Source organism: Vespula vulgaris, chromosome 9 (assembly GCF_905475345.1).
Source record: "Vespula vulgaris chromosome 9, iyVesVulg1.1, whole genome shotgun sequence".
Taxonomy (NCBI): domain Eukaryota; kingdom Metazoa; phylum Arthropoda; class Insecta; order Hymenoptera; family Vespidae; genus Vespula; species Vespula vulgaris.
Genome location: NC_066594.1, coordinates 3,737,416 through 3,763,448, shown reverse-complemented (window position 1 = coordinate 3,763,448; position 26,033 = coordinate 3,737,416). Strand labels below are relative to the sequence as shown.

General features: G+C 33.6%; 3 protein-coding genes across 7 annotated transcripts; 2 read left to right on the top strand and 1 right to left on the bottom strand.

Moving 5' to 3' along the window:
• Positions 1 to 1,866: 1,866 nt before the first annotated feature.
• On the top strand, positions 1,867 to 13,618 carry LOC127066438 (G-protein coupled receptor 52). Of its 2 annotated transcripts, none has more exons than XM_051000211.1 (5): positions 1,867 to 2,353; positions 5,722 to 6,171; positions 6,478 to 6,697; positions 6,852 to 7,281; positions 8,201 to 13,618. In XM_051000211.1, exons 2-5 carry the CDS (start codon positions 6,060 to 6,062, stop codon positions 8,378 to 8,380), a joined length of 942 nt encoding a protein of 313 aa, XP_050856168.1. In that variant the 5' UTR covers positions 1,867 to 2,353; positions 5,722 to 6,059; the 3' UTR covers positions 8,381 to 13,618. The 2 variants fall into 2 exon arrangements, with proteins under 2 accessions (XP_050856168.1, XP_050856169.1); XM_051000212.1 differs by lacking the exon at positions 1,867 to 2,353 and adding an exon at positions 2,379 to 2,623.
• Positions 13,619 to 16,221: 2,603 nt separating this feature from the next.
• LOC127066432 (uncharacterized) lies at positions 16,222 to 25,526 on the bottom strand. Of its 4 annotated transcripts, XM_051000199.1 has the most exons (10): positions 25,342 to 25,526; positions 24,941 to 25,275; positions 24,679 to 24,851; positions 24,309 to 24,533; positions 19,787 to 21,621; positions 18,967 to 19,605; positions 18,686 to 18,810; positions 18,489 to 18,606; positions 18,247 to 18,413; positions 16,393 to 18,162 (listed from the first exon to the last, which is right to left on the bottom strand). In XM_051000199.1, exons 6-10 carry the CDS (start codon positions 19,594 to 19,596, stop codon positions 17,937 to 17,939), a joined length of 1,266 nt encoding a protein of 421 aa, XP_050856156.1. In that variant the 5' UTR covers positions 19,597 to 19,605; positions 19,787 to 21,621; positions 24,309 to 24,533; positions 24,679 to 24,851; positions 24,941 to 25,275; positions 25,342 to 25,526; the 3' UTR covers positions 16,393 to 17,936. The 4 variants fall into 4 exon arrangements, with proteins under 4 accessions (XP_050856158.1, XP_050856156.1, XP_050856155.1 ...); XM_051000198.1 differs by lacking the exons at positions 24,309 to 24,533; positions 24,679 to 24,851; positions 24,941 to 25,275; positions 25,342 to 25,526 and having other exon boundaries at positions 19,787 to 19,968; positions 21,491 to 21,620; XM_051000200.1 differs by lacking the exons at positions 24,309 to 24,533; positions 24,679 to 24,851; positions 24,941 to 25,275; positions 25,342 to 25,526 and having other exon boundaries at positions 18,967 to 19,275; positions 19,402 to 19,605; positions 19,787 to 21,502.
• Positions 21,570 to 24,141, top strand: LOC127066433 (prostatic acid phosphatase-like). Its single transcript, XM_051000202.1, has 7 exons — positions 21,570 to 21,718; positions 21,900 to 21,988; positions 22,626 to 22,724; positions 22,820 to 23,059; positions 23,144 to 23,329; positions 23,429 to 23,764; positions 23,836 to 24,141. The coding sequence occupies exons 1-7, from the start codon at positions 21,661 to 21,663 to the stop codon at positions 24,010 to 24,012; spliced, it is 1,185 nt and encodes a 394-aa protein (XP_050856159.1). The 5' UTR covers positions 21,570 to 21,660; the 3' UTR covers positions 24,013 to 24,141.
• Positions 25,527 to 26,033: the final 507 nt, after the last annotated feature.

The window sequence follows — 26,033 nt, the reverse complement described above, 5'->3', positions numbered from 1 at the left end:
CGGCAATAACCTGATCTACTTTCTGAAATATATACAAAGTCTGTGTTACAAGTTGTCGAGTTTTAAAGCAATATTAAAAGAAAATTCGTTTAGAGTCGAATTTCCACGATAACCTTTAAAGGTTAACTTTTTGCAGTCATAATCCCTTTTAGAATTATACTCCGATGGTTGGAATTATTTTTGCTTGTACAATGGATGACATACTTCGAAAGAATAATTGCCACGTAACTCTTTATTTTTAATTTTTTTGTCGAGATTCATCTTTCGTTGATATTTTGATATGTATATTTTAAAAAGGGATCTAAATGTAGTGCAGTAACGTGAGATATCTAGGGTTTACTTCTTAAGCAACAACCGTTCGCTTGTGCCAAATCTATCTCGACATACAAACGTGCTGGTAAGTACACTGCCGAGTATATCTCGAGGTTCAACGGCAAAGAGCTAAAGTAATAAAATCGGGATCAATCAGAAAAAGGGAAAAAAATAGAGAGGACGAGAACATAAAACTTTTTTCTCAGTTATGAAAAGCGAAGAAAGTTTAAAATCGCTTGAACCGAGATATGAAATGAAAAATTAGCGTTCTTTATTCATCGGCTGTATAAATGATCATCACAAATGTTAGCAAAGAACGTTAGCGATGAATGCCGATCAATAAGAAAAATAATTAAAGAATAGAATTAGAATAAGGGTATTTTTTATTCATGCTTGTGCTTAGAGTGACGCTAGGAAGAAATAATTGAATTACTCACAACGTATAAACATGAGTTTCTCTTTTCTATTCTTATCTCGGTATAAAGTACTTTCGCTTTAACGAGTCGCAATTTTTTTATATAATTCGCACTAATTATTTGTGGTCAGCAACGAGAAAAAGATCTAATGAATCACTTCAGGAATGAATAAAACGTTTTCTTTGATTGAGTACGCGCTCGTTATATATAAATACGTGCCCACCTCGCTAAATACTTTTTTCTCTATTTTTCAAAGCAAAAATGAAGAGAAATCTCCTCAGTGACATTTGTACTATGATAAATTCAAAAGATCATGAATATATTTAATTTAAAAGCTTCCAATTTGTAAAGACGTATAGTTCTCCTCGATCGAAAGAGGCTTTATAGTTCTCAAACCAATTTAAGTTTCCTTTAAATATATATATTTAATTGTAAATATCTCTCTAAAAAGAAAAAAAAGGAAGATAATTAAAGATAGCAAATTTACACAATGAACATCAAAGTTGTAACTACGTTGATCGACTTAATTAAAATCTGAAAAGAGTTAGAAACTTATCTCGAAGAATGTATTGACTTCGACTCTAGAGTGAGAAAAGAGATTTGGTAAGTTCTTCTCAGTAAACTTTTTCACCATTAATCTCTATAAGAAAGACGAGAATGAAAACTTGTGAAACTTCGCTCGTTCTTCTGTTAAACTTAAACTTTGAGTTCGCTATACATTTAATTTACGAGTTAAAAGTGTGAGTAGATCGTAGAAAAAATTATTCAAGTAATTCGATTGATTTTATGAGCAACGATAGAATCGAAAGGCACGTGCGATCGCGAGAAGGCGAATAGGAGAAGAGGGTTGAGGAATGAAGGGAAGGAGGGAACTAGGAAGGCGAGCGATAGCTGCTCGAGATTTCGTGAAAGATTCCTTGGGTCCTCGGTCGCGCTTACTCGGGCGTTCATGCAGGGTGGGCTACCAGCACGGCGACAGAGTCGCAGCCAATGCGCTGTGAAAATGAGTAGTTGGGAAAGGGGGTAAGGGAGGGTGTACCGAGGGCGGCGCGCAAGCGTCGTCGGCGTATCGACGCCTAAGCACCCGGGCAGACGGAGCGAGAGAGAGAGAAAGAGAGAGAGAGAGAGACGGAGGGTGGGTGAGGGAAGAAGAGAAGAAGGGAAGGAACTTGGCTGTTCTTCTCTCCCTCGATTCTCTGCTAGTAGTAAAGCCCAGGCCGGGTCAGCCGAGAGACTGCGAACATGCACGGACGTGCGTGCCTCGCGTGCAAAACTCGCATAGAGATCGCGTAGCGAGCTACCGTTTTAGTTTCAAGAGGATTCGAGATTATTGGCTGAAAGCTACCTCTCCTTTTCCTCTTCTCTTTCTCTCTTCGTGATCGAGTTCCAATCTAAAGAGAGAGGGAGAGAGAAAGAGAGAGATGTGTTAGAAGAGAAAGACCGAAAGGAATCCAGTTTTTTGGCTAAATAAGAAAAAGGAAGAAAGAGAAAGAGAAAGAACATCGAGAGACCCTGACACGAGGGTAAAAAAAGTGGCGCGAGCACGGAAACTCGGCCGAGAACGGTGGAGCTTCGAGCAACACAACGAGGCTACTAAGCGACGTCGTCGGGATGAAATCGCGAAGGTACGAATAAATAAGAAAGATGGCAGTGGCTGGTCGGTTCACCGCATCGAGTATCGTCACTAGGATGCTGCGTGCTCCTAGAGCCATCCTACTCGACTTCGCTTCGACTTTTTCTCCCCCCGATATTTTCTTCTCTTTTAAAGCATGTCTACGAGCTCGTAAGGGTCTCGTGACAAACCGCGGGAAACATCTGAGATCTAACTTCTTCTAAACTCTTCGTTCTTCTCAAATTCGCAGGGATTTTCTATCTTCGATCGCTCGTTCCAATTCGTAAGTAATTTACGACTGCATTATCTGGCACGTGAGTTTTAAAGAATTTCTTTTCTCTCTCCCTCTCTCTCTCTTTTAGCCCATTTTATTCCGATTTTAGTGAATACCTGATAAAAATTCTATCGAATCGATTAATCGATCACTTTACCACGTCTCGGGTAAAATATTTTTCGACGAAAAAGTTGATTGTTTCTGCGTATATTACATACGTAGCCTCGTATATAACATCTATATCTGTGCATATACGTACGTATATCGTGTCGTATGCTTAGATCGCTTCCGATTTTGCCTTTGACATTCTTCTTCAACAACTCAACCCTTGTCACATTTTCCTCTCTCTTTCTCTTTCACCCTCTTTTCTTTCCTTCGACGTTGCCTTTGATCTACTTTCCAACGCAAACGTTCGAAAATTGATATTTACGATACGAAAAGAGCGCATGCTATTCATATATAGAAAGGCGTGCGTGAACCTCGTACAAGCCAGCATGAAGGCAAAAGACATTACGAACACGCGCATCTTTCAGCAAATGTTTGGTTAATTAATGGAATATTACTGATAACTGAGATAATTCACGTGTGAAGAATATTAATGCAAATAGATTTATTCTATGAAAACAAAAAACAAATGTAAAACAAACGGATGAAAAGAATTTGAAACAAAAAGAAGAGAGAAAAAAGAATTGAAATAGTTGCGGACTTTTTAAAAAATGTGCCTTGATTAAGTTCGATTTTCTTTCCTCATACTTTTTTTCCTGTATTATACGAATTCGATCGTACGTCGCTGTAGAATGTAAGTAAGAAGGAGCAATTAACGAAGGGGTTTCTTATTTATGCGGCATCGTTGGCGAGCCGTCATCAATAGCACTTTGGCGCCGAGCCGGTTTTTTACTCGACTTTAATCGCTGCACGCAGGACACGAAATCATGGTTGACGTCTTATCGGCCGTATTCAAAGGAACGCTTTATCTCGCAATACACGAAAAATTTTCTTCGCGGCTCTTTCACAGCAATCGAGCACTTTTATCGCTGCGTCGATCAGAAAGCGATGGACAAAAATTTGCTGGAATAGCGATGCCGCTTGTTGGAATTCGCTTTGTTACTCTTCGGTATTTCGATGGAATTTTTCTCCTGTAAATAAAACAATACCTCGTAATTCGAGAATTTTATTATAATTTGCCAATCGAGTTATTAAACGCGTTTTTAAAGTAATTTCCGAGATAATATCGTCAACAATACAGATTAATTTGATTTTACAGAGTACAACATGGCCGCTTTCATTTTTATATTATCTAACAGCATGTTTTATAATCTCAATGGCCAATGTTTTACGAATATTTGCAAATATATGCAAAATATTTGTATTACCAAGGAACATCGTATCATGCTATCTTATCTTTTAATAATCACTTACCTCTTATCTGTCACATGATAACTTTCTCAATCGATTGTTTTCTGATGATACATTAACGGAGCAGATAATGATCCGAGAATCTTTCGGTGAAAAATCTTTCCAACGACTATTCGTGTAAGCATCCTGTACAATATATAAGCAAACGAAAGATGGTAGAATTCGAGTTAAATTTATCTTAACTGAAATCGAGAATACTTTTTTGAGAGTTCATTGTCCGAGATGAAGGTAATGAAAGTTTAAATTACAGGACTGATTCGCTCGATCTATATTTTACCTTTGAATAAAGAACCTTGATAGAGTCACGTGCAAGGGAAGACTATTCGCAAGATAAAAAAGTTACAATGAGAGAAAAGAGAAGAAAGGGAGTAAAGTAACTTTGTAATTTCAACATTATACCTCGAAGACTTCGTTAAGCAGCTTTTCACATAACAGTATTTGATCGACGCGAGTATCGCGTGACGCCATGCACGAAGATTTTCTTAACAAGTCGTTATCGACAAATTTATTTCGTTCCTATCGTGACCACGAAAAGGCACTTACCTAGAAAAAAAGAAAAGAACGGAAAATAGTAAAGTCTCGAAATGGTCGTTTCCAGTAGAAAACTTTTACTTGTTTCTACAAAATGTCACAGTGTTAATACAGATTTGGTCAAAACTTTCTAGCTGGGTTATTATAAAAATCAATTACTCTTCTTCGAGACTTTTTAAGTTAATCCTTTCTCAGATAATAAAACTACAGAACTTTTAGCCAAGTCTGTACTTGTACAGGAATTAAATCAATGAGAAAACCAATTCGATAAGAAGTATTTATTTTAGATAAAGATTTTAAATCCAAAATCGTTTTATCAAAAGTTGTCCTCTTATATCCAAATTAACCTTTTGACGTAGAATTTAATTCGGATTATCTTTCATATGAATGCGATTAATATTACAAACCTTATGACAAGTGTATTTGTATAAATGGAATCTAGATTTGGCATTAAATAACCATAACGAATCAGATTCGTCATCTGAGGTTAAGGAGTTAATCTTAAAAACTATTCCTTTGTGAATAGAATTTTGATCTGAAAAGATGAGATTATTATTGAATCGAAAACGAAGAAGTTAGTTGAACGTTCGCTAGAAATGAAATATTACGACAGATCATACGGCTTCGTATAAAATCCAGAAGTTCCACTTAAATTCGGAGAAAAGGAGGCAACACATATCTGCCACGCTATACTACATAATATACCCCCATTCAGAATCGACTGGGCTAAATTATGAATGGCGGTCGATATCTGCGGAGGGTAAGCGCGTGTAAGCCATACGACGTGTCGCGAAGAGGAGAAAGCTACGTGGCTTTTCCTAAGAATACGAAAAAAAATTTACCTCGTCATCGTTCATCATTTCGTATGGAAGATTTTTTCTATCAAAATCACGAGACGATTTGATATCAGCGATTTCTTTAAATTCATCTTATTCTCAAACGAATAGAATTTTCTTCCTCTTTCTTAGCTTCCACAGTTTACGATTACACTGTTTGATTGACAACTTTCTTATGTACATGAAATATGAAACATTATCTTGTTTCTGACTACATCATTTTAATAGATGGTGATTTTTGATATATTATAATCGTGTATAAAAACATTTCAGCTTCGATTTGTCGATTATTAAACATCAATAAATTCGCGCTTTTCATTACAGCGATGCTACTCTATCGATTCTTCAACAAGATCGTCGAAGATGTGAACCGTTTGCCGAGGACTGTATCGCATGAAGGGCTCCAAGGTTTGAGTCAAGTGGAACGACGGACGTAGAAGATCGAAAAACGAGAGAAAAAAAGAGAGAGGAAAAGAGAGAGTGAACGAGCAAAAGAGAAAGAGAAAGAGAGAGAGAGAGAGAGAAAGAGGAGAAGAGAAAAGAAGAGAGAAAGAGAGAAAGAGTGAGAGAGAGAGAGGGTTTCGTGAAGAAAGAAGGCCGTAAAGAAGGGTAAAAGGAGTTAGAAGGGCGGGTGGGGGGATGCAGCTCGAAAGGGTGGCGGCATGGAGGAGCCCTCGCTGGAGGCTCTCATGCAGGCAGGCCTCATCTTCGTGGTCTGTGTCGCCATCATCCTCTCGAATCTCCTCATCATCGCCACATACCTCAATTTCCGTGGTAAGTTGTCGGCCAATGAGCTACATAGATAAAAGCAATGCAGTTTACACGATTCGCAACAGCGTTCGACCGTATTAGCTTTAGACGAATTTATCAACGAGGGAAAAAAAGAAAGTTAAGCAAGTGGAATAATAAATAATTTTGTAAGAGATTGCAAGAGTTCACAGTATACCAGCATGTTGTAATATACTGCTCTCCTATAAATAAGTATATATATATATATATATATATATATATATATATATACGTTGTAAAAAGTACAACAACATTTGAAAAATGTTTCTAAGAAGATAATACCTCGCACAGGTCCCTCCGAGGTGATAAATTACTACTTGCTGTCGCTGGCTTCAGCGGACCTTCTTTGCGGTCTGCTAGTGGTTCCGCTCTCCGTATATCCGGCTTTGGTGCGAAGATGGGTCTACGGAGACATCGTGTGTCGTCTGGTCGGATATCTCGAAGTTACCCTCTGGGCGGTATCCGTCTATACCTTCATGTGGATTTCCGTCGATCGTTACCTAGCCATCAGGTGAATCTAACATATTTTTTCTTGACTTATCCAATCGTCAAATAACAATTTCATTTAACAAATTTAAATGATCAGTTTTTTTTTATGAATTCTTTTTATTCTTTCTACTGTTAATAGAAAAATAATGACAATTATTTTGTAATAATCTTTACAGGAAACCACTCCGATACGAGACCGTTCAGACGAAAACTCGATGTCAATGCTGGATGGTCTTTACGTGGATCAGCGTTGCCATGATGTGCTGTCCGCCTCTTCTCGGCTTTAACAAGCCGATCTTTGATCGCGAGGCTTTCATCTGCATGCTCGATTGGGGCAACATGGCCGCTTACACTATCACCCTGTCGATCCTCGTACTAGGACCATCGGTAATCACCATCGTCTATACCTATTTCTACATCTTCTCGATGATGAGACGACTGAAATCGGGCGTACTGATTCACGACAAGGAATATGCTACTGCGCTTTCCGAAAATTTGAGTAACCCGAGCCACATCATGTCCTTCGTCCTGGTGATGGCTTTCTGGATATCCTGGGCACCCTATGCAGGAGTCAGAATATATGCTGTCATTAACGGACCTCCTCAGGTACTGTTTCATTTTTTTTCATTTTTTTTTTCTTTTTTCTCTTAAAGGCTTCATCTCTCTTCTTCTTCTCTTCTCATCTCCCTCTTTTGCCTCTATTCCTTTGTTCGTTGGATACACAAGCGAGCACTGTACGAATTCTTGGCTACTTGTAAGATTTTCACATTGAAAGCTTGCTATTATAAGACGAATGGTCGCACGTTTAACGAATGAGAACGATACAATGGATACACTTGATAAAAAGAAAAGAATTTTAACGACTACCTCGGAAAATTTGGGTCAGACCATTTAAGAGGCGGAGTAGGTTAACAGAGAATTCTTAAAGGTGGAAAATAACGTGTAGATATAGATATTTACCTCGCATGGTAATTTTCAAAGATGGGTAGCTATTTTTTTCTTTTTTTTTTAAGAACGTAATATGTCAACCGTGAAAAATTTAGAACGTAATCGCCCTTAAAAAGCATCGCATTTTCTAAATTACATGGAGATTATTGCTCGAATCTTCAATGTTGCAAATTCACAATTCTTATTCTATAAAGTATGTAGTATACGATACTAATATTTACAATAATATTTTTTATAAAAATACTCGACAAAAAACTTTTGATAAAGTATATCCTTTATTTTTCCATCGCTATCACAACAGAAGAAATCTCTTTTTAACTTTTAAACATTCCTCATACAGCACACTAACTTTTCCTTACCTACTCAAACTTTCAAATTTTTTTTTCGCTTTGGAAAAAGTTATTTAATTAAAAGAAAAAAGATATTCCTGTGATTGACCGTACGTAAAGTATCACAAGAAAAGCTACCAAGAAAACTTTGAAATTTACAATTTGACTTTTTTTTATTATTCCCTTACATAGAAGTATACGATCATATTTTTCTTTGATCTTTCCATCAACCTTTTTGTATTCTGCAGGTACCGTTTCTACACTTTGCCGTGGTATGGCTAGGGGTGACAAACGGTTTTTGGAAGGCGATCGTCCTCGGAACTCTCAGTCCTCAGTTTCGGCTCGCTGCGCGTGTTCTTTGCTTGACGGTGTGCTGTCGACACAGAATGCTTCCGCCGGAGCTTCTCGGCCTCGACGACGACGACTAAAAATTGAACGAAACGCCTACGCGAGAACGACGATTGCTTTCCTACCTTTACGCGCGACGCATTCCTAAAGCATCCAGCTTTTCCTATTTTCAAGCTTCCTCTTTTACTTTTTCTCTGTCTCTCTCTTTTTCTCTCTGTTCTTCTCTTTCTTCCTTTCTCTCTTTTTCTATCCCTGTCTCTCATCTTTCTCTCATCTTTCTCTCATCTTTCTCTCATCTTTTTTCCCCCATTCGCTCCCGTTCCCGTTTTTCCTAGCGTGCGCTCTTTAAACTAGTCAAGGTCGTTGTCATACCCGGAACGACGACCGTCGATGCATTTTCTCTTCTTTTACTCCTCAAAGCGTGAAAAAAGCCACACATCAGGCTCAGATTTGTTCAATCACGGTCTACGTTGTGCACAGAAGCAACGTGGAACTGCATCCTCGCAAGCCGTTAGGAGAGAGAGCAAGCGAAGCAAGACCGACCTAATGCGCGTGCAAAATATCGAACTACGTCGGCTTCGATAAAAGGAAAAGAGAGGAAAAAAAGCGAAAGGGGAAGGAGAAAAAATAATACTCGATCCGTTCAGTCGCCGTTCGCGCGGTTGAGCGTGAAGCACGCAGATACACAGCGAATTACGTACGTTTCGTTGAACGTATAACGTATTATCCGTGAAACCGTTTCCAGAGCAGCCTTTATCGATACGTCCGCTCGGTTCTCATTTAAACATGAATTATCACGAATTTTCAGCACGGCTATATACGACGAATCTTGCAATTAACGATGATCAAGATGTGATTTGTCGCATTTAATATCCTTTCGGCACTCAATTTTGCAAAGTTCATTTTAAACCGTTTTTAAATTTCCTTTTTTTGAGATATAAAAAGTTAAAACTATACTTCTCAATAAGAAAAGAAAGTCTAATATAAAAAAATATAACAATGAATTATCCTATATATTTTATCTATGAAAAATTATGAAAGATATTGGATGAATATATCGATTTTCTCAAAATCGGTTCGACATTCAACCTGTTAAATATTTTATCGTCGATCGATTTAACGATACACGGTAAATTCGGAAAAAGATATATAATTATATATGTATATTTTTTTAAACTACATTCTTTTACGATCGTAGACAATCAAAGTGATTCCTAAGTGTTATTCGGGCTCAACCGAAAAACGGTCGCGATCTTGCAGCTCCACGTTTGCGTCAGTACAGTGTTTTAAGAAAGATCTCTACGCATTTCTGGATACAACGAAGATCATCCTACTCGCACGCACGATGTCACGTGCACGCGTTCATGCTCGACGATTTGTTATACGAGAAACTTCAATAAACGAGCATAGACTGAACTACGATCGCACGTATTTAAAAAATATCGTCGACGTCGTTCGATAAGATCTTGCTTTTTTCGTAATGATATTTTACCAGATAGAGTCAATTTTTCTAAAAAAAAAATACTAGCCTTTTTAAAACCAAAGTATAATTATATACGGTAGCTTGTAACAATAACAAAAAAAGAAAAAGAAGATACAGTACGGTGTATAAGAGAGAAGATCTAATTATGGCTGTTTTTGAATCGGCACACGAACACTGCATTAACTCATTTGATTTTTCTTTTTTTTTTTTTCTTTTCATTTTACGATAAGCATAAACGAGAGAATAGAGACGAACGAGGTTGAAGGATAATATCGTAATTTGGTTAATTTTCACATTTTTAGTACATTTTTTTCTCGATAATACGTTATGTCGATCCCGTAACTCGCTATTGTCAAAATATGTCAAAAGAAAGAAAAAGTAAAATAGAAAAAAAAAAGAAACGAGCAAAAAAATGAAATAATGAAAAAATGAGAATGAATTAATTGAATAAAAGGATCCTTTTATGCGTACGGTACCTGAAAGGACGACTACATTTTTACGTTGTTGTCGTAACTGTGAAGATATTTCAATATAATCTCACATCCTTCGGAAATTCTAGAGCCGAATATTTAGATTTTAAAGTAATCATTTTCTTAACGCGAAACGTACGAACGTGTCATAATCAAACGGAAAAAGAAATACTAATGAGGAAACATAAATTCGTTTAACGATATTTAAAAATTAGTTGTTGCCTATTCTAAATTGTAAGATCATGCTGAATAAGTGTTGTAGTCTATTTAAATGAAACAAAAAGTTACTATGGCTGTCGCGCGAGCTACGAAAAAAAGGATAACGAGAGATAGAGATAGAGATAGAGATAGAGCGAAAGAGATAGGGAGAGGAATAGGGAGATGGTAAGAGAGATTTGTAGAGAGGGTGAAACGATAAAAATCTAGTCAATTAATGGAGATGCCTCTACAAATGCGACGTGCAGATGCGATCATTCTCGTTAAAGTGCGCGCCCGTAGAAAGCCCCTAAAAATAAAAATTACAAAAAAAAAGAAAATAACTAGGTAAAAAGATGTCACAGAAAAAAAAACACGTCGAATCAAGAGAATCCGTAGTTACTTTCTTACGTATTTTTTAACGCGATTCCTCTCTTATTATCGATGCTCAATACGATTAATTCTCCTTATTCTTTCTCTCTTCTACGTTCGAACGATCGGTGAAATGGTCTGCATAGTTCGACGAATATAGAAAACGTCGATTGAATATAGTTATTTATATGTGTGTGATATGTATATATCTTCGCACACATAAATACGTTTGCATATTATTCTAATAGCTTCACAAGTATTTATGGAAAATCTTTTATTAAGTCCAGTATTTGTTTATAATCATTATCATTAGATTAAATCTTATCTATTGAGTTAACTCCTTTCTGAGTCTTTTTGAATTTAGATACGATTCTACGTGGTAGACAATCGATGCACATGGTTTGTCGAAATAAATTCGACTATAAAATTCATATTGTTACATCGATGTGTAGAACTTACGTTAAGAGATTTTAAGCCTTGACCGAGTAGAGTTTTTCCAAATCTACATAAAATGTTATTTAAAATGTTAGCGTTTACTTAAATGTTAAAATCATTGGTAAACGCATTGTTTTTAATGGAATCTCACGATCGATCCTTCTGGTGCTATTACCAAGAGATAGCAGAAATCTGAAATTTTAGCAGACCTTCTCACGATCTACATAGTTGGACTGTCGTTAGTTTTCTTCTCGATTTATGGGGTCGTAAATACGTTATTGTTCTTCCTAATAAAAAAAAAAAAATGATCCTCGCATCGAACATCGCACATCGCACAGGTAAAAACGAAACCGATCGACTAATATTTCTCTCAGTACGAATATATAACGTCCACTTATCGCATTATGATTGAAAGGTGATTGAAAGTAAGTAAATAAAAGAAAGGAAATGGATTGTCAGTCGATATCTTTGTATCGAAGAATGGTAGACCCCATAAGTCGTAAGAAGGATGACATTTTCGATTCTCTACATGTTGCGAATAATGTTTATCTAATCGCGGCCGTGGCCTCAAGTTTTTGGCTAATCAACTTGATCAAGATTTAGTGTCGCAACGTGATTGACAAAGCACTTGTAAGAAATTCCGTATTTAAATGGAAATAACAAATCTCATCGATCGCTTCGTTAAAAAGTCGAGCGAAACGAAAAAACCCTTCGGCCCTCGTTATTTCTGCCTCGTAATTGTACTTTCAATCGATCGAAAAAAAAAAGGAAGAACTCAAACTTTTAATTATCTTCCAATAAATTGTCGATATATATATATATGTACACATAAATAATATGGCAAAATGTAAAAAAAGTACAATTGCGAGAAAGAAAAGACACAACGCTCCTGCTTAAACTAGGCTAGAAAGCTAGAAATAGGCTTTCGACGGGAGCGCTCAACTATCGCCGCGCGAAAAACGTTCTTTCATTTCGAATTATCTCACCAGTTTTTCGAAAATGAAATTTCGGCACTTTACAATTTTAAGAATATTTTTTCTGCATTAAAAAGAAAAGAAAAAGAAACGACAAACATTAACCCTTTAAAAAAAAAGGAAACTTAAGACGCCAATCGATGTCTGGTAATATAAGAGGTCTTTTTCTTCTGATCTTTTTTTCCTTTTGCACGGACGAATTCCTCAAACGTTCTATCCTAATCGGTAGAATGTCATTTTTTCTAGGATAACGCGTTCGATTTTACGCGAACCCCTTCAAGACGAGCAATCAAAAACGTTAAACCCGTTCGGGACATATCATAAAATTTTGATAAATTTAAATTAATAATTAAAGGGTTAAGGTGCCTAGAACGACTAGAGTACACACACGAGTCGTAGATAAATATGCGAAATAAGCAACGTTTTCTCGTTATTAAAGGTATTTGCAATGAGTGCATTTAAAAATGCATTTGTGCGATAACCAAAAAGAAACGGGGAAATGAGTTTATGGCATCACTGTGTATTACCGATATAAATATAGAGAAGAATCAAACAAAATTCTTTATTTTATCGTAGCAAAAAATCGTTTAGATGACATTATTCGGCTAAAATTTGACGCCGAATCGATATGATCTAATAAATAAATATTTTTTAGAAATGACATACATTGATAAAATTAGAAGACACGTGATAAAAGTGATATAAGCACTGTAAAGCTAAAAAACGCTCGACGCATAACACTTTCTCGCTGCTTACCGACATGGTTGAACGTCGACGTTTAGTCGGATTTGATTGAGCATATAAAATACTTTATACCCGATGCCTGTCCACGTGAAACAAGTAGGATCGCGTAAGATTGCATTCTTTTTCATTTGGATTCGTTATTATAAGCTTTAATCTTGTACTTTAATAATGTCTCGAGTGCATATTGATTCGAGGTAGTCACGTTATTAGAAAGAAGATTCTTCGAATAAATTTTCCAACATAAATGGGCATAAAAGAGTATCGTTCTAACGATATATATCTATACAATTGGATCGCTGTGTGTAAACCTTCGCTTTAAAAAAAGATAACAAGCCTGAATCGCCTTCTTTGTCTCTTTTACGATAACTTTCAAATAATTGTTATTTCCACGTTTTTATCCAAAAATCTCGATGTTCTAGCTCTTACCGATTATACTAATCGTGACTCTCGTACCATTTTGCACTCGTAAAGTCGCCAAAAATTGAGCAGTATTATTATCCTCAGCGATAACGAGATTCTAAAGAGATCGCGAAGTCGTGCAAGAGAAAAATGAGAGAAAAGAGAGAGAGAGCAAAAATTCATGCATGGCTACGCAAGAAAGAAAGAAGTGAGAGAGAGAGAGAGAGAGAGAGAGAGAGAGAGAGAGAGAGAGAGAGAAGAAAAAGAGGAGTAAAAGAAGAGTTTGCAGGAGAACGGAGGGCCGTAGGGTTGCAACCATTCACCGGGAGTACGATGCAAATGATTAACTCGATGAATGAAGGGTGGAGGGGGAAAATAAGGAAGGAGCTGGTCCCTGGCAGTTTCCCGGGCGGCCTCCATTATTAACGATTAATTACATTTTTGTACCTAGCTGCTAGTTTTGTACTAGTTTTCTAACGTACCTCACAATGGACGTGCTGTTATTACATGTTTTAAACGGTTGTTAAAGAGAACAAAAAAGAAAAAAAAAAGCAGAGCATACGTTGATCGATCACTCGTACGTATTCGTAATAACGTGTTGTAATGTTCGACTCGGTGTGGTTATCGAGTAGGTATCATTTATTTCGCCTTTGCGACGAAGAAAAAGAAAAAATATAAAATAGAAAACACTTTTGTCAAAGGTGTTCGGTACTTAAAGATCGAGAAGAGAAAAAGCAAAAAAGAAAAAAAAATAACAAAAAGAAAAAAACAAGAATCAGTGCTTTTGCGCGTTGACAGACAAATACCCATTTCGATTAATAATCGAACATTTAGCGAAGCAACGAACTTATTCGCCGCTGCTTTGTAAGATTCTTTCTTATTAATCGCCAAGAAGCATTTAAAGTAACATCATCACACTGACTAAGCGATTAATTATGCTTTGAAATGCAACGCGATTGATCGGGAATGTTTTGCAGTTGTGATAGGATTGAATACACAGATGCAAACGAAATCGACACACCAGTCGGAAGCTTTCGTCGATCGTGCGAAGGATAACGAAAGGGATATTCGATACTCGATCCTATGCTATCATGTGATCGGTCGACTTTTTTTTGCAGACCTACGTAAAGCTTTCGTCTGCGTTTGAATCATCAAATATATTGTCTTTTACACGGATATATGTGTATGTGTAATCGTAATGAAAGATTTCTTAGGGTGGAAGCATCTTAAGATATAAAGACGTAGATATTGGAAGGATGGAATGGGAAAACAAGGAACGACAACGGCTCGATGATTGGTATGCCTCCACCCTAAAATTCTTGGTGAACATTAAAGATTATGGAAAAGTATTTATCACGATGGACTTAGAAGCAATCCCGGTCGTCCGAAATTAATGATGTGTACACAAAGATGCTGTGTTCTGGCGTGAATGACGCGAGATGATAATGGTACAATATTAATGATTATTGTCCTAGAATCTAGAATATAGTGAAAAGAAGATTCCAAATAATAAACAGCGAGGGCATAGATGCAACAAAAATGTCATTCTTTTGTGTCATGCAACTAGACGTTTCGTTCATTATTCTTTTTAATCCCACCTCCCGAATTTTCATAAACCTCGAACGATATATTCGGTTATCGATCTTTCATATCGTCAGCAGAGATTTATTGTTACCAAAGTATTACTCCATATTTCTCCTCGTTTCTCGATCGTTACTACGCGGAAAGTTTGTTAAGTCTGATTAAAAATTGCTTCGACAGGATTGTAAAAGATTCGTCAGTTTATTCTAAAATAACTGACTGACCTCTTAGACTCCAAAGTGCAAAACACGAATTATCGTCAATAGTATCGTACCACGAATGCTACAAAATTAATCGATAGCCGAATTGAATGTTTATGTACGAATCGAACGTTCTTTTTTTCAGACGTTATTCAAAGAATGTAGGTCAAGCAATGAAGCAGTTCTTGTACCGCATCCTCCGTATAAATACGCTTCAACCTCCAGCTTTACACGGATACACCGTAAGCACAGACGTACTCTCGAGTGTGTCCGTCCTGACACGGAGTGGTACTACTTGCTAGTTCGACACACCAACCAACCATTAGTCAATACTTCACGTTAGTCGATACACGTTATAAACTACTGCCAACGCTTTCGATATACCTATATAGTTCCCTGATATAAAATTATCTAATTTACGATCTTCTGTCAGTGATAATACAGTTTATTACCCATTTATTATCGAGTAATCTTCTCTACTGGAGAAATATAGATACCTAATTTACGTAATTATCTTTTTTTTATTTTTATTTATTTTTAATACTTCATATGAAATAAAAAGCATGCGAACAATATGTTTAGAAAAAAAAAGATCTTGATAGCTAAGTATTAAAGTCGGCAAATATTTGGATTAAACAGATTTACTTTATCTACTAATTATAGATTTGTACTGAAAGAAAGGAACCCAGAAGAGGAATGGGAGAACAAAAGCTGAACACATTATGTTAAAATTTCATGCATCGTTCTAGCAAGTTCTTCTATTTTAGGACAACGAAAAATTTTATTGACATCACCAAAACTACGAAAGAAGCCAGAATAAGCAAAAATTAAAAATTTAGATAAGAAACCGAAGAAATTAATAAATGAATTATGTTTCTTTTTAGCTCCATATTAAAATAGTTATCAGATAACTGGTTGATAACTGGAGTTCATTAAAACAAATTCATTTTACGTAGAACTATTCTACGATGTATACTAATTGAGTAACGAAATAGAATTCGCATTAGTTTTGCAGAAATTAAGTATCTATTTCGTAAACGTTAAAGTAAACGTAACTTTTTCAACAAAACATCCAAACGAGTTATATTTACAAACTTTCACAGGAAGTGGTTCTCTTCTTTGAACGTTTCTAAGTAATAATCTATTCGTACCAGGAACAAAATGCAAAATTTTAATACGATCGCATGCAGCAAAGAGTATAATAAAGTTGAGATGAGGAAGCAATTTACGTAAAAGGAATATGAATTCATAAGTATATTTACGGCGCTATGAATGTGCACACATCGTCATTCAAAATTACACCTGTGTATATACGTCATGTCGTTCTTATGTTACCCAGAAAAAAATATTGTAGAATATTACGTACTGCGAGTCATATATAACATATGACGTGAATGTATTATTCGATTTTAGTGAAAGATAACTTTTTAATCTGATTTCTGCTTATTGTGCAGTAGCTTGATTTATTTAATGCATTTTCTTTTGATTAAAATCGTGCATTTTAAAGTTGAAATATTAAGACACCGTAAGGGCATCAACTGTTATATTTATTTATTAATCGTAATTCATATAATACTAATTGCAATTATACAATAATACATCAGAGACGTGCAAAACATGTGTGCACTTTATTAAATTTTTAAAGATAAAGAAACTTCGATATTTCGTATAATGCATCGATTATTTAATCATGAATTGCATTGTAAGAACATATCTTTTGGTTCCAATACTTATTTTATCGTTTCATGGCAGGATTTTCATTATATTTAAAGATTTTATAGCGTTGCCAAATAAATGGTAATACATATCTCTGTATTACCGACATTTTACAGGAGCCCCTTTCGGCCCAGTATTTGTAACGCTCCTGGATATTTGTAGTATTACATCGTGTTCATTATAAATGATGAAACTTTCGAATGTACTACTAGGTAGCGCTTCGATCACCTATGATTTTATGAACAAGATAAATCATCTCATATTATTAACTTAACGTTTTCTTAATCTATAGCTTTACAATGATCAAATAAATTTCATTGATTTTAATAAATTTTCTTACATATGTAACATAAAAAGTCAAGACCATAATGGTATCCAGTATGTCTAAGCTTTACTGTACAAGTTAAATATATTTTTACATATATATATTTTAATCAGAGAGATTTATATAATTCTTATTTAAGAAAATTTGCAAGTGCTGCATTACTATTAAATATTATTCAGAGTGATAATGAAAGTTTATCAAATAAATTGCATAGTAAAATAATCTATAAGTATCATATAGCATAATTGTCTATAATTAATAAAATTGTACTTTTTATAAATTATAAAACAAGATACAATACATAATGTTTTATATATTTATTAATAAGTGCAAAAAATAATAGTAAATTACATACTTGAATATACTAAGATTTCATATTTTTAGAGATAATGTCTCACATATTTTTGTTTTTGACAATAAAGCAATTAAATTAAATTCCTAAACATGTTGCAAATGCAATTCAATTAAATGTCAAGTAAAAAAAATGTTTACTGCAATAATATGCAATCTTCGCGTTTCATCTTTTTTATATTATAATTATAATTATATACGCAAATATACATACATATGTTTATAAACATATCTACGTATGTTGCATACATATTACTGCTTTTTTATTATAAAAATTTCTTTAATGTTATTTATCGATCAGCTTTAAGCGATAAATATATTTAATTATCGACTATACTACATTGGTAATTAATAAGTATAATCTTATACATTGAATAAATAGTCAAACTTTTCAATAGACTTTTAATTGGTCATTGTCGTCAAATCCAGCACTGTGTCCTGCATTGCGTACAATGAAACTTGTTCCATCATAATGCATGCGCCGTTCTCCTCGGCGTACAAATAAATGAGACGTTTGACCCAACGAGGCCGTGCAATGTAGAAACGGAGTTGTTAAGGATGCAGTTCCATTGCTAGGTGATGTTCGTAGCTGATATTTGTTGCTATTACGTCCAATTCTGTTAAAAATTGTAAAGAATTTATTGCGATTAATTATATTTGCATACGCTTTTTAATGGATTTATACAATTATCTAAAAATACCTGACAAGTCCATCCGGAGTCTGAGAAATTCTAACATTATTGATGATCCAATTTTCAACACCTTCATCTGTAATCCAATATTGAGAAGCTCCGAGAACTGTAGCCGCTTCTTGTAAGCACGTTGATCCATGTCGCGAGCCGGAGTAAAAAACATTTAAAGAAAAGTCCTAAAATAGTATAAAAATGAATGACTGATATAACTACGATCGCTAAATTTACAAGATAATTAATCTATTATATACTTGACTCATGTCCAAAAACGAGTCAGTAGTCGTTCTAGTTCCTGCTGTATCCACTAAATATACAAGAGCACATTGTTCACACGTAAAACTGACACCCTTGTACCACATCTTTGCGTATCTATCAGAACCAGTAAAAATTATAATTGTAATTAATGATAATGTCCTTCTTTTTCTATAATCTTTCAAAGATAACTAACTTATTATTGCCATGCGTATCGTGAGCCAGAATTTCAACGCGCGATCCATATTGATATATTCTTCCATTCGGATGTAGTAATGCAGAGGCTGTTCCAGAACAACTTAAGGAAAGCACGATATTATTCTGCACTGACGAAAGATGTAACAGATATATGTAACTATCGTGTCAATACTCTTTTCGTTAATACAATCATCGTAAAATTTATAAGGGATCATCATAGAGTGAGGACTGTTCGTCGATATCACCGAAATGAAAATTTTTACAAAATGATAAGCGCACCTTAAAATTGATCACTCTCACAGCACGATCAACAGTCATGTCAACTCGAATCCTATTGCGGAGTCTCAAGGAGATGGTACCGTGTGGTGTAGTGATGGCACCTCCGGTACCCGCATCTGTTTCATGTTCTCTCCAATTTTCCGTATAAACACAGGGTTCCTCAGTCGCGTAATAAGGAGTTGCAATCGTTTTAGGATTTCTTGGCTGTCTCCAAATCGCCGCCGAATTCGAATAAGTAGTTGCACCCGTCATACTAGTCCATTGATCCGCTGGTGGTGTTTCGAAGTACTTGGAAAATTCACTGTATCGCTGAAAGTTCGTTCTCGGACGATTACGAAAGAGGAAACACGAGAATGCGGCTTCCAATAGACGGTAGAGAAGACAAAAAAGCAGAGAAAAAAGAGAAGTGAAACTTGTAGGTATGAATATACATACTTGAAAGTTAGCGTCCTCGGTCTGCGCGTGATAACTGTGAGTCGTATAAAGTGATCGTGGTCGCATTGGCGTTGTTGGTGCACTTTGAGTTTGAATCGTCGTCATGGAACAAGCCGGTAATACAGCCGGTTGCGGACCTGCTGGCGCGATACGTTTTTGCATATCCTTGCGGAATTCCCCACAAGGATTTGCCATGATCTTCGCCTATGATATGTCATACAAACAGTTAATCCAGAAAAACGATTATTATTATTATTATATTGTCATATTTTGAGGAGATGTTGAAAAACATAAGAAAAAACTCTTTTCCATCAGAATCTAATGGATATTTAAATGACATAAAAACTGTCCTTGTGTGTATATAAAAATTAAATTTTAGATAAACCTTCGAATCACTGGTCACGCTTTTCGCTTTTTTGCGACGAGCATTTCGGTGTTTGGGCACCGTCGTTTGGCTTCCCTCGTTTATGTGATCCACGGCTGAAACGATTTTTTTCCTTCACTCTAAACTTTGTTCTTCTCTCTTCGAGCGATCTTCGACGTTGTCTTCTTCTTTCTCTTCTTTATCTAAGTATGTATATGTTATATTTATGGGAAACCTCATCTAAGAGCTATCATATGCTGCTCTTACGCTTTATTCGTTTCTTCTTCTTTTTTCTTTATGAAAAAAGTCTTGTGATTCAAGAAAAAGGACGCAAGTCAAGCAAAGAGAAATCGAGACTGATAGATAATTATCCAAAAGGAGCTCATTCTAAAAAACGATTCCGCTTTCTATCTTTACGATAGAAAACAATTGAAAAATTTGATTGTCCGTTGCCCTTGACGATCGAAAGAGAGACTACGCGATACACACACACACAGACACATACATTTATATTTATTATATATACGTGTGCATGTATATACACACATATATATACACACAATCTCTAAAATAAATCGTCAGAGACGTGACTTACTTCGCCTCCTTGCAAGTGTCGCATTATTCGTATTAAACGCTCGTTATTATAGTTGGCTTGTTACATCGTCATCACGGTGTAACGTTAGTATCTACCAGTCTCAATCTGTGCCAATTTGTGCAAGGACATTTGATTGAATAATGATATAAATAAAATTAAGATAGAGAATTTGGTACAATGTATGTGTGTATGTATATATATATAAAAGCAAGATATTTTTATAAGACTTCAGAGATAATTAGAACGACAATAATACTAATACAATTTTTTACTATTTTGTTTAAAAATATTGACGTATTATATATAATTAGATAATTTCTTGTCCTTTGATTTAAGCTAGGATAAAACGTTTATCGGTTAACGTGTCTAAGGTAATATTGTTTTATATGTAATTATCAATATTTATAATTATATATATATTTAAATTATACTTAAACGTCACAAAAACTTCAAAGTGTAAAATCAACAATAATATCGTTCGTTTAAAACAAACAGAAATATCCTATTATTAAAGTATGATTACAATCTTATGATTCATTCCAATATTTTTCTGAATAATGTTATCTCAATGTGAAATCATGAACTTCACCTTGTATCAATAAATGAAACTACGAATAGGATAGAGAGAATGAGTTTTTACCTTGAACTTGAAGGCCTTAAAAATTAGTTTATTCTTTCTTTGTGCTATGTTTAAAACGCAATTTATACTGCAATAATGACCTTACTATCGCTAATCAATTATTTTTAATTACATCTGGATATCATACACAATACATAGCGTAATATTACTTATCTCATTTAACTAATATTGATTGAATTTCATTTTTTCATTGTATATATGAAACAAAAATAATTATAAAATAAAATTCATATGTAGTAATTTAATAATAAAAAATTATATTATATATTTAAAAAGATTATCATATCATGTATATACTACACTTCGGTATCTATTTTATTATTGACAACATAATTTATAATACAAATATATATATAAATATATATAAATATATATATATATATACACACATACACATACAAATATGTACACATACATATACGTATATCTCAACACATAGTAATTTACATTATGTTCATCATTCTCAAGACTATTACAAAACTTTCCTTACGTGTAGTCATTTCTTGTGTATGGTGGGGATGCGCGACTTATCTACTTGCGCTTGTTTCAAAGCTTCAATTGGCGCGTATACGGCACGCGTAACTCCAAAGTTTATATTTTACGTAGACGTTAAGTAGAAGCCTGTTCACAAAATAATTTACTTCATTTCATATTATTAACATGAATTTTTTATTGTTGTTCACTCTTTTGAGTGTTTTAAAATTAGATTTAACTTTAGGTAATTTTATTTCACATACCATTATTTTTTGTATATTTAAAAAGAAATTGTGTTGAGTTTACGAACATCAAGGAATTTTAATTGTGTTATCATGCTAATGTAATTCTTGAAACTATAAAATGTACAAATTACTTTTCTTATAACTTCATATTTCTATAAAATAATCCTATTTATATTTCAGAATCTCCTGTTTCAAGTGGCGATGTTAAAGAAAATGAAGCGTCACATAATTACGAAATTAACGAAGATACTTTGCGTCTAGTTATAGTGGTAAGTTTAGCATGATAATATTATGCTTAGAAGATTAAGAAATTAGAGATATGAAAAACATGTGCTCAATTTAATTCTTTTCTTATCGTTATTGCAATGATTATTATGTGATACGCGTAAATTAATTTGTTAAAAATATGTGTGCTATATATATATGTGCGCGCGCGCATGTTATATATATATTTTTAAATATAAATATACATATATATATATATATATATATATATATATATTTACGTTTTTATTTTTGTTGAAAAAATATATATTTTTTTTTCAACAAATGAAAAGAAAATGTATATATATATATTTTTTCTTTATGGCCATTAAAAAATTTTGTACATTTTTTTCTGTTTTTTTTTACATTAGTTTTATACTCGCGTTTTCATATACACTATATAATCTCATCTTAATCCATTTATCATCAATGATAAGAATCGGCAATAAGGTAGAATATCGTGTTCCACGATGAGCAAGCCCACGTGGCCTCGTTTACGTAACAGATGTAATTAAATTGATTTATCGAAGAACCATTATCGATAAGAAAAAAATTATCGTTTATATTCTACTATGGACAAAAAAACAATTTATGTGCATACGTGTATGTATATAATGTACTATTGTTTTTATCAAATTTTAGGTCATGCGTCATGGCGAACGTGCACCCCAAGATACTTATCCAAATGATCCTCATGTGACAGATACCATGAAACCATATGGTTGGGGCCAATTAACAAATGTAAAAATACTTTTTTTTTCATTAGTATTATGCTTTTTCTTTATTAGAATTTTGCAGCATGTAAATATTACGTCCTTATGTTTTTACGAATCTAGTTAGGTCGAGTTAATCAGTATAATCAAGGAATCTTTTTAAGACAACGTTATAATCAATTTTTGGGCCAGACTTATAATCCTGATATATTTTATTTGCAATGTACCTCTGTCGATCGTACTAAAATGTCAGCTATGTTAGAAGCAGCTGGACTGTGGAAACCGACTCAAGAGCAATCTTTCAAAGCTGATTTTCCTTGGCAGCCTGTTACATTATTTTATCAGAGACGCTCGGAAGATACCGTAAGACACTTTTATTTCTGATATACATTAATATATATTAATGAATTTTTATCGATTATTCTATATAATCTTACGAATTTTTAGCTCATGTTAATATGGAATACATGCCCGAAATATGCTCAAGCGCGTAACACTATATTGCAATTACCGGAAGTTCAAAATGTGCAAAATGAAAATAAACAACTTTACGAAGAATTAACAAATTTAACAGGCATGACAATTGCATCTCCTGATGATGTTAGTTCATTGTACAGTACATTAAAAGCAGAGGTTCGTGAGAAAAAATATTATGAACTGTATATGCGTTACTTTGCCTCGTTTAGCGTTAAGTATAGAAACTATTAATAAGATAAAAATGTTTACTTTTAGGTAGTAATGAATTTAACTTTACCTGATTGGACTAAGAAATATTATCCTGATAAATTATTACCCTTAACAATGTACGATTTTAAACTTAACACGTATAACGATATGCTTAAGAGGCTTAAAGGCGGTCCATTGCTTAAAAAGATCGTTTATGATATGATAGCCAAAAAAGAAGGAACTTTACATCCTGAAACAAGAAAAATGTTTATGTATGTAGGACATGACAGTACTGTAGTAACTTTACTTGATGTACTACACATTTGGCATGATCAAATGCCAGAATATAACATTATGACTCTGATAGAACTTCATGAAGATGACAATGGTTGGAATGTTCAGGTAATTATTGCAAAGAGAGATATTATTTCTGTTAATACAATTATAAAATTATATACATTTTTCCATAAAAGGTATTCTTAAGAAATACAACTAGCCATAAGCCATATCCAATGACTATACCTGGATGTGCCATGATTTGCCCAATAGATAAATTTATAAAAATCTTAGAACCAATGATCCCTGATAATTGGGAGGATGAATGTAAAATTGATGGAAAATATACTTTACCACCAGCACCGGCGCCATGATCATAAAAAAAAAATAGTTCTATGACATTGTTAATAGTGTGATTATAGAAATGAATTCATTATCTCTAATAACTTTTAAGCAGAAAAATTTAGTATTATTTATAAATATAAAAATATTTTATACTTTAACTAGACAATGCATCATTTATTGTTAATATGCAGGCTGTGATTACAAGTGGATTAAATTTGACAAACTCTTTTAGGATCTTTTGGACTTAACTTAAGTTATCTATAATATATCACAAAAAGTAATGACTTTTATAATAATCTCTTGTAAGAATATTTTAAGTACATACCTCATCAACTGTATATTATCTCATTTTAATGATACTTCAATGTTTTTACAGTTTGTAATCTTTATTTTCTTCACCTGAGATAATTAAAGAGCTCATATATTTTTTGTCTCCTTATGTATAATAGAAGAAACAATATCAAATCATATTTTATCTTTTTTGTAGCCATTAATAGACTACTTTAATATGTGTGCAGATACTTATTAGCTTCTTCTTCAACTTGCTGCGCTAATACATTGAAAAAATAAAAAAAAAATTAATAACTGTATGTCCTTTAGAACCATGATAAGTATAATATAAAAATATTATTATTATTATTATTATTATTATTATTATTATTATTATTATTATTATTATTATTATTATTATATACCATGCTGGTGCCAGAATCATATTTAAATAGGGAGAAATACATCTCCTTCCTTCATTATGTTCCTCTTTAAATATATGCTGATCTTTTTAAATTATTTCTATTAAGAGCCTTCTTAGACTAATGGAGATTATACCATTTATGATCCATTTTTTTTAAATCTTATTCTTCAAGAGCTAAAACAGTATATTAATATAGTTTTTAAAACTATAAAATATTTAAATTAAAATTTAAATTACTTATTTTTAATTATTAAAGTACTTACTTTTCTTGTTTGTTCTCAACTTCTCTAAATCGTTTTTCTAATAGTTCTTCATAATAGTTCTAATAGATCTTCTTTCTAAATCTTTATATCATTAACTGCAAGATTACCTCATTTAAAAAATTATATATAGTGTCTTCCTTCATATTTATTGTTGTAATCAATTGATATATCCTCTTATATAATTCAATCAAATACAAATTTCCCATTGATCAATCTTTTAACCTGATGTTTCATTTTTACAAAACCAAAATATCGTTTCTTCAAAACTTCCGGTTCTTCCTCTTTATCTTTATCTTTTATTTCTTCTTTTTGTAATTTGAGCATCTCTGTATCTGCTTCATAATATAAAAGAATTTTAACTTTACATATAACTTAAAATCAAAATGTATAATCCAACTTACTGTTCTTTATCATCTTGAATTAGACAATTAGAGTGAAACAAAAACGAAGGCAACATAATAATTCTGGTTCAAGTATATTTAAACTGGAATAACGAAGGAACAACTTTATTAATATCACATAAAGATGTGGGATGGAATTTGCAAACAATAAACTATACTTAAAAAAACAGAAATGAGCAACTTAACCTTACTTTTAGTGTTAGTAAGAGTCACGCGCCCTATGAATAGGCGTATAAAGAGTGTTATACTGTATTACTGAAAAGAAGCACTATCTATCAGCGCCAAAGCGTCGATATGTTAAATGAATGAAACAAAATGCAGCACTGCGCAAATCCACCAAGATTGGATGAAAAAGAAGGAAAAAAAATAATCAGAGATATCGATTAGTCATAAACATTGATATTTTAAAGATAGAAATATTAAAAGAACTATATAAATAAAAAAATATACGTACTTGATACTTCAAAAAAGAACTATATAAAATTCTTTTCGAATCGTCCAAGAACTTTTGAGAAACAATAAAATATTATATAAGATAAATGTATCGTCAAAATCCTAATGAATTATTAAATAATTTACGACGAATTATTTAAATATCGATTTGTAATTCATCTCGTATGCGTTTCATCTACGAAACGAAGGGGAAGAAAACAAGCTTCTTCCTCGAAAAGGATGAACGATGTATTCTTGAT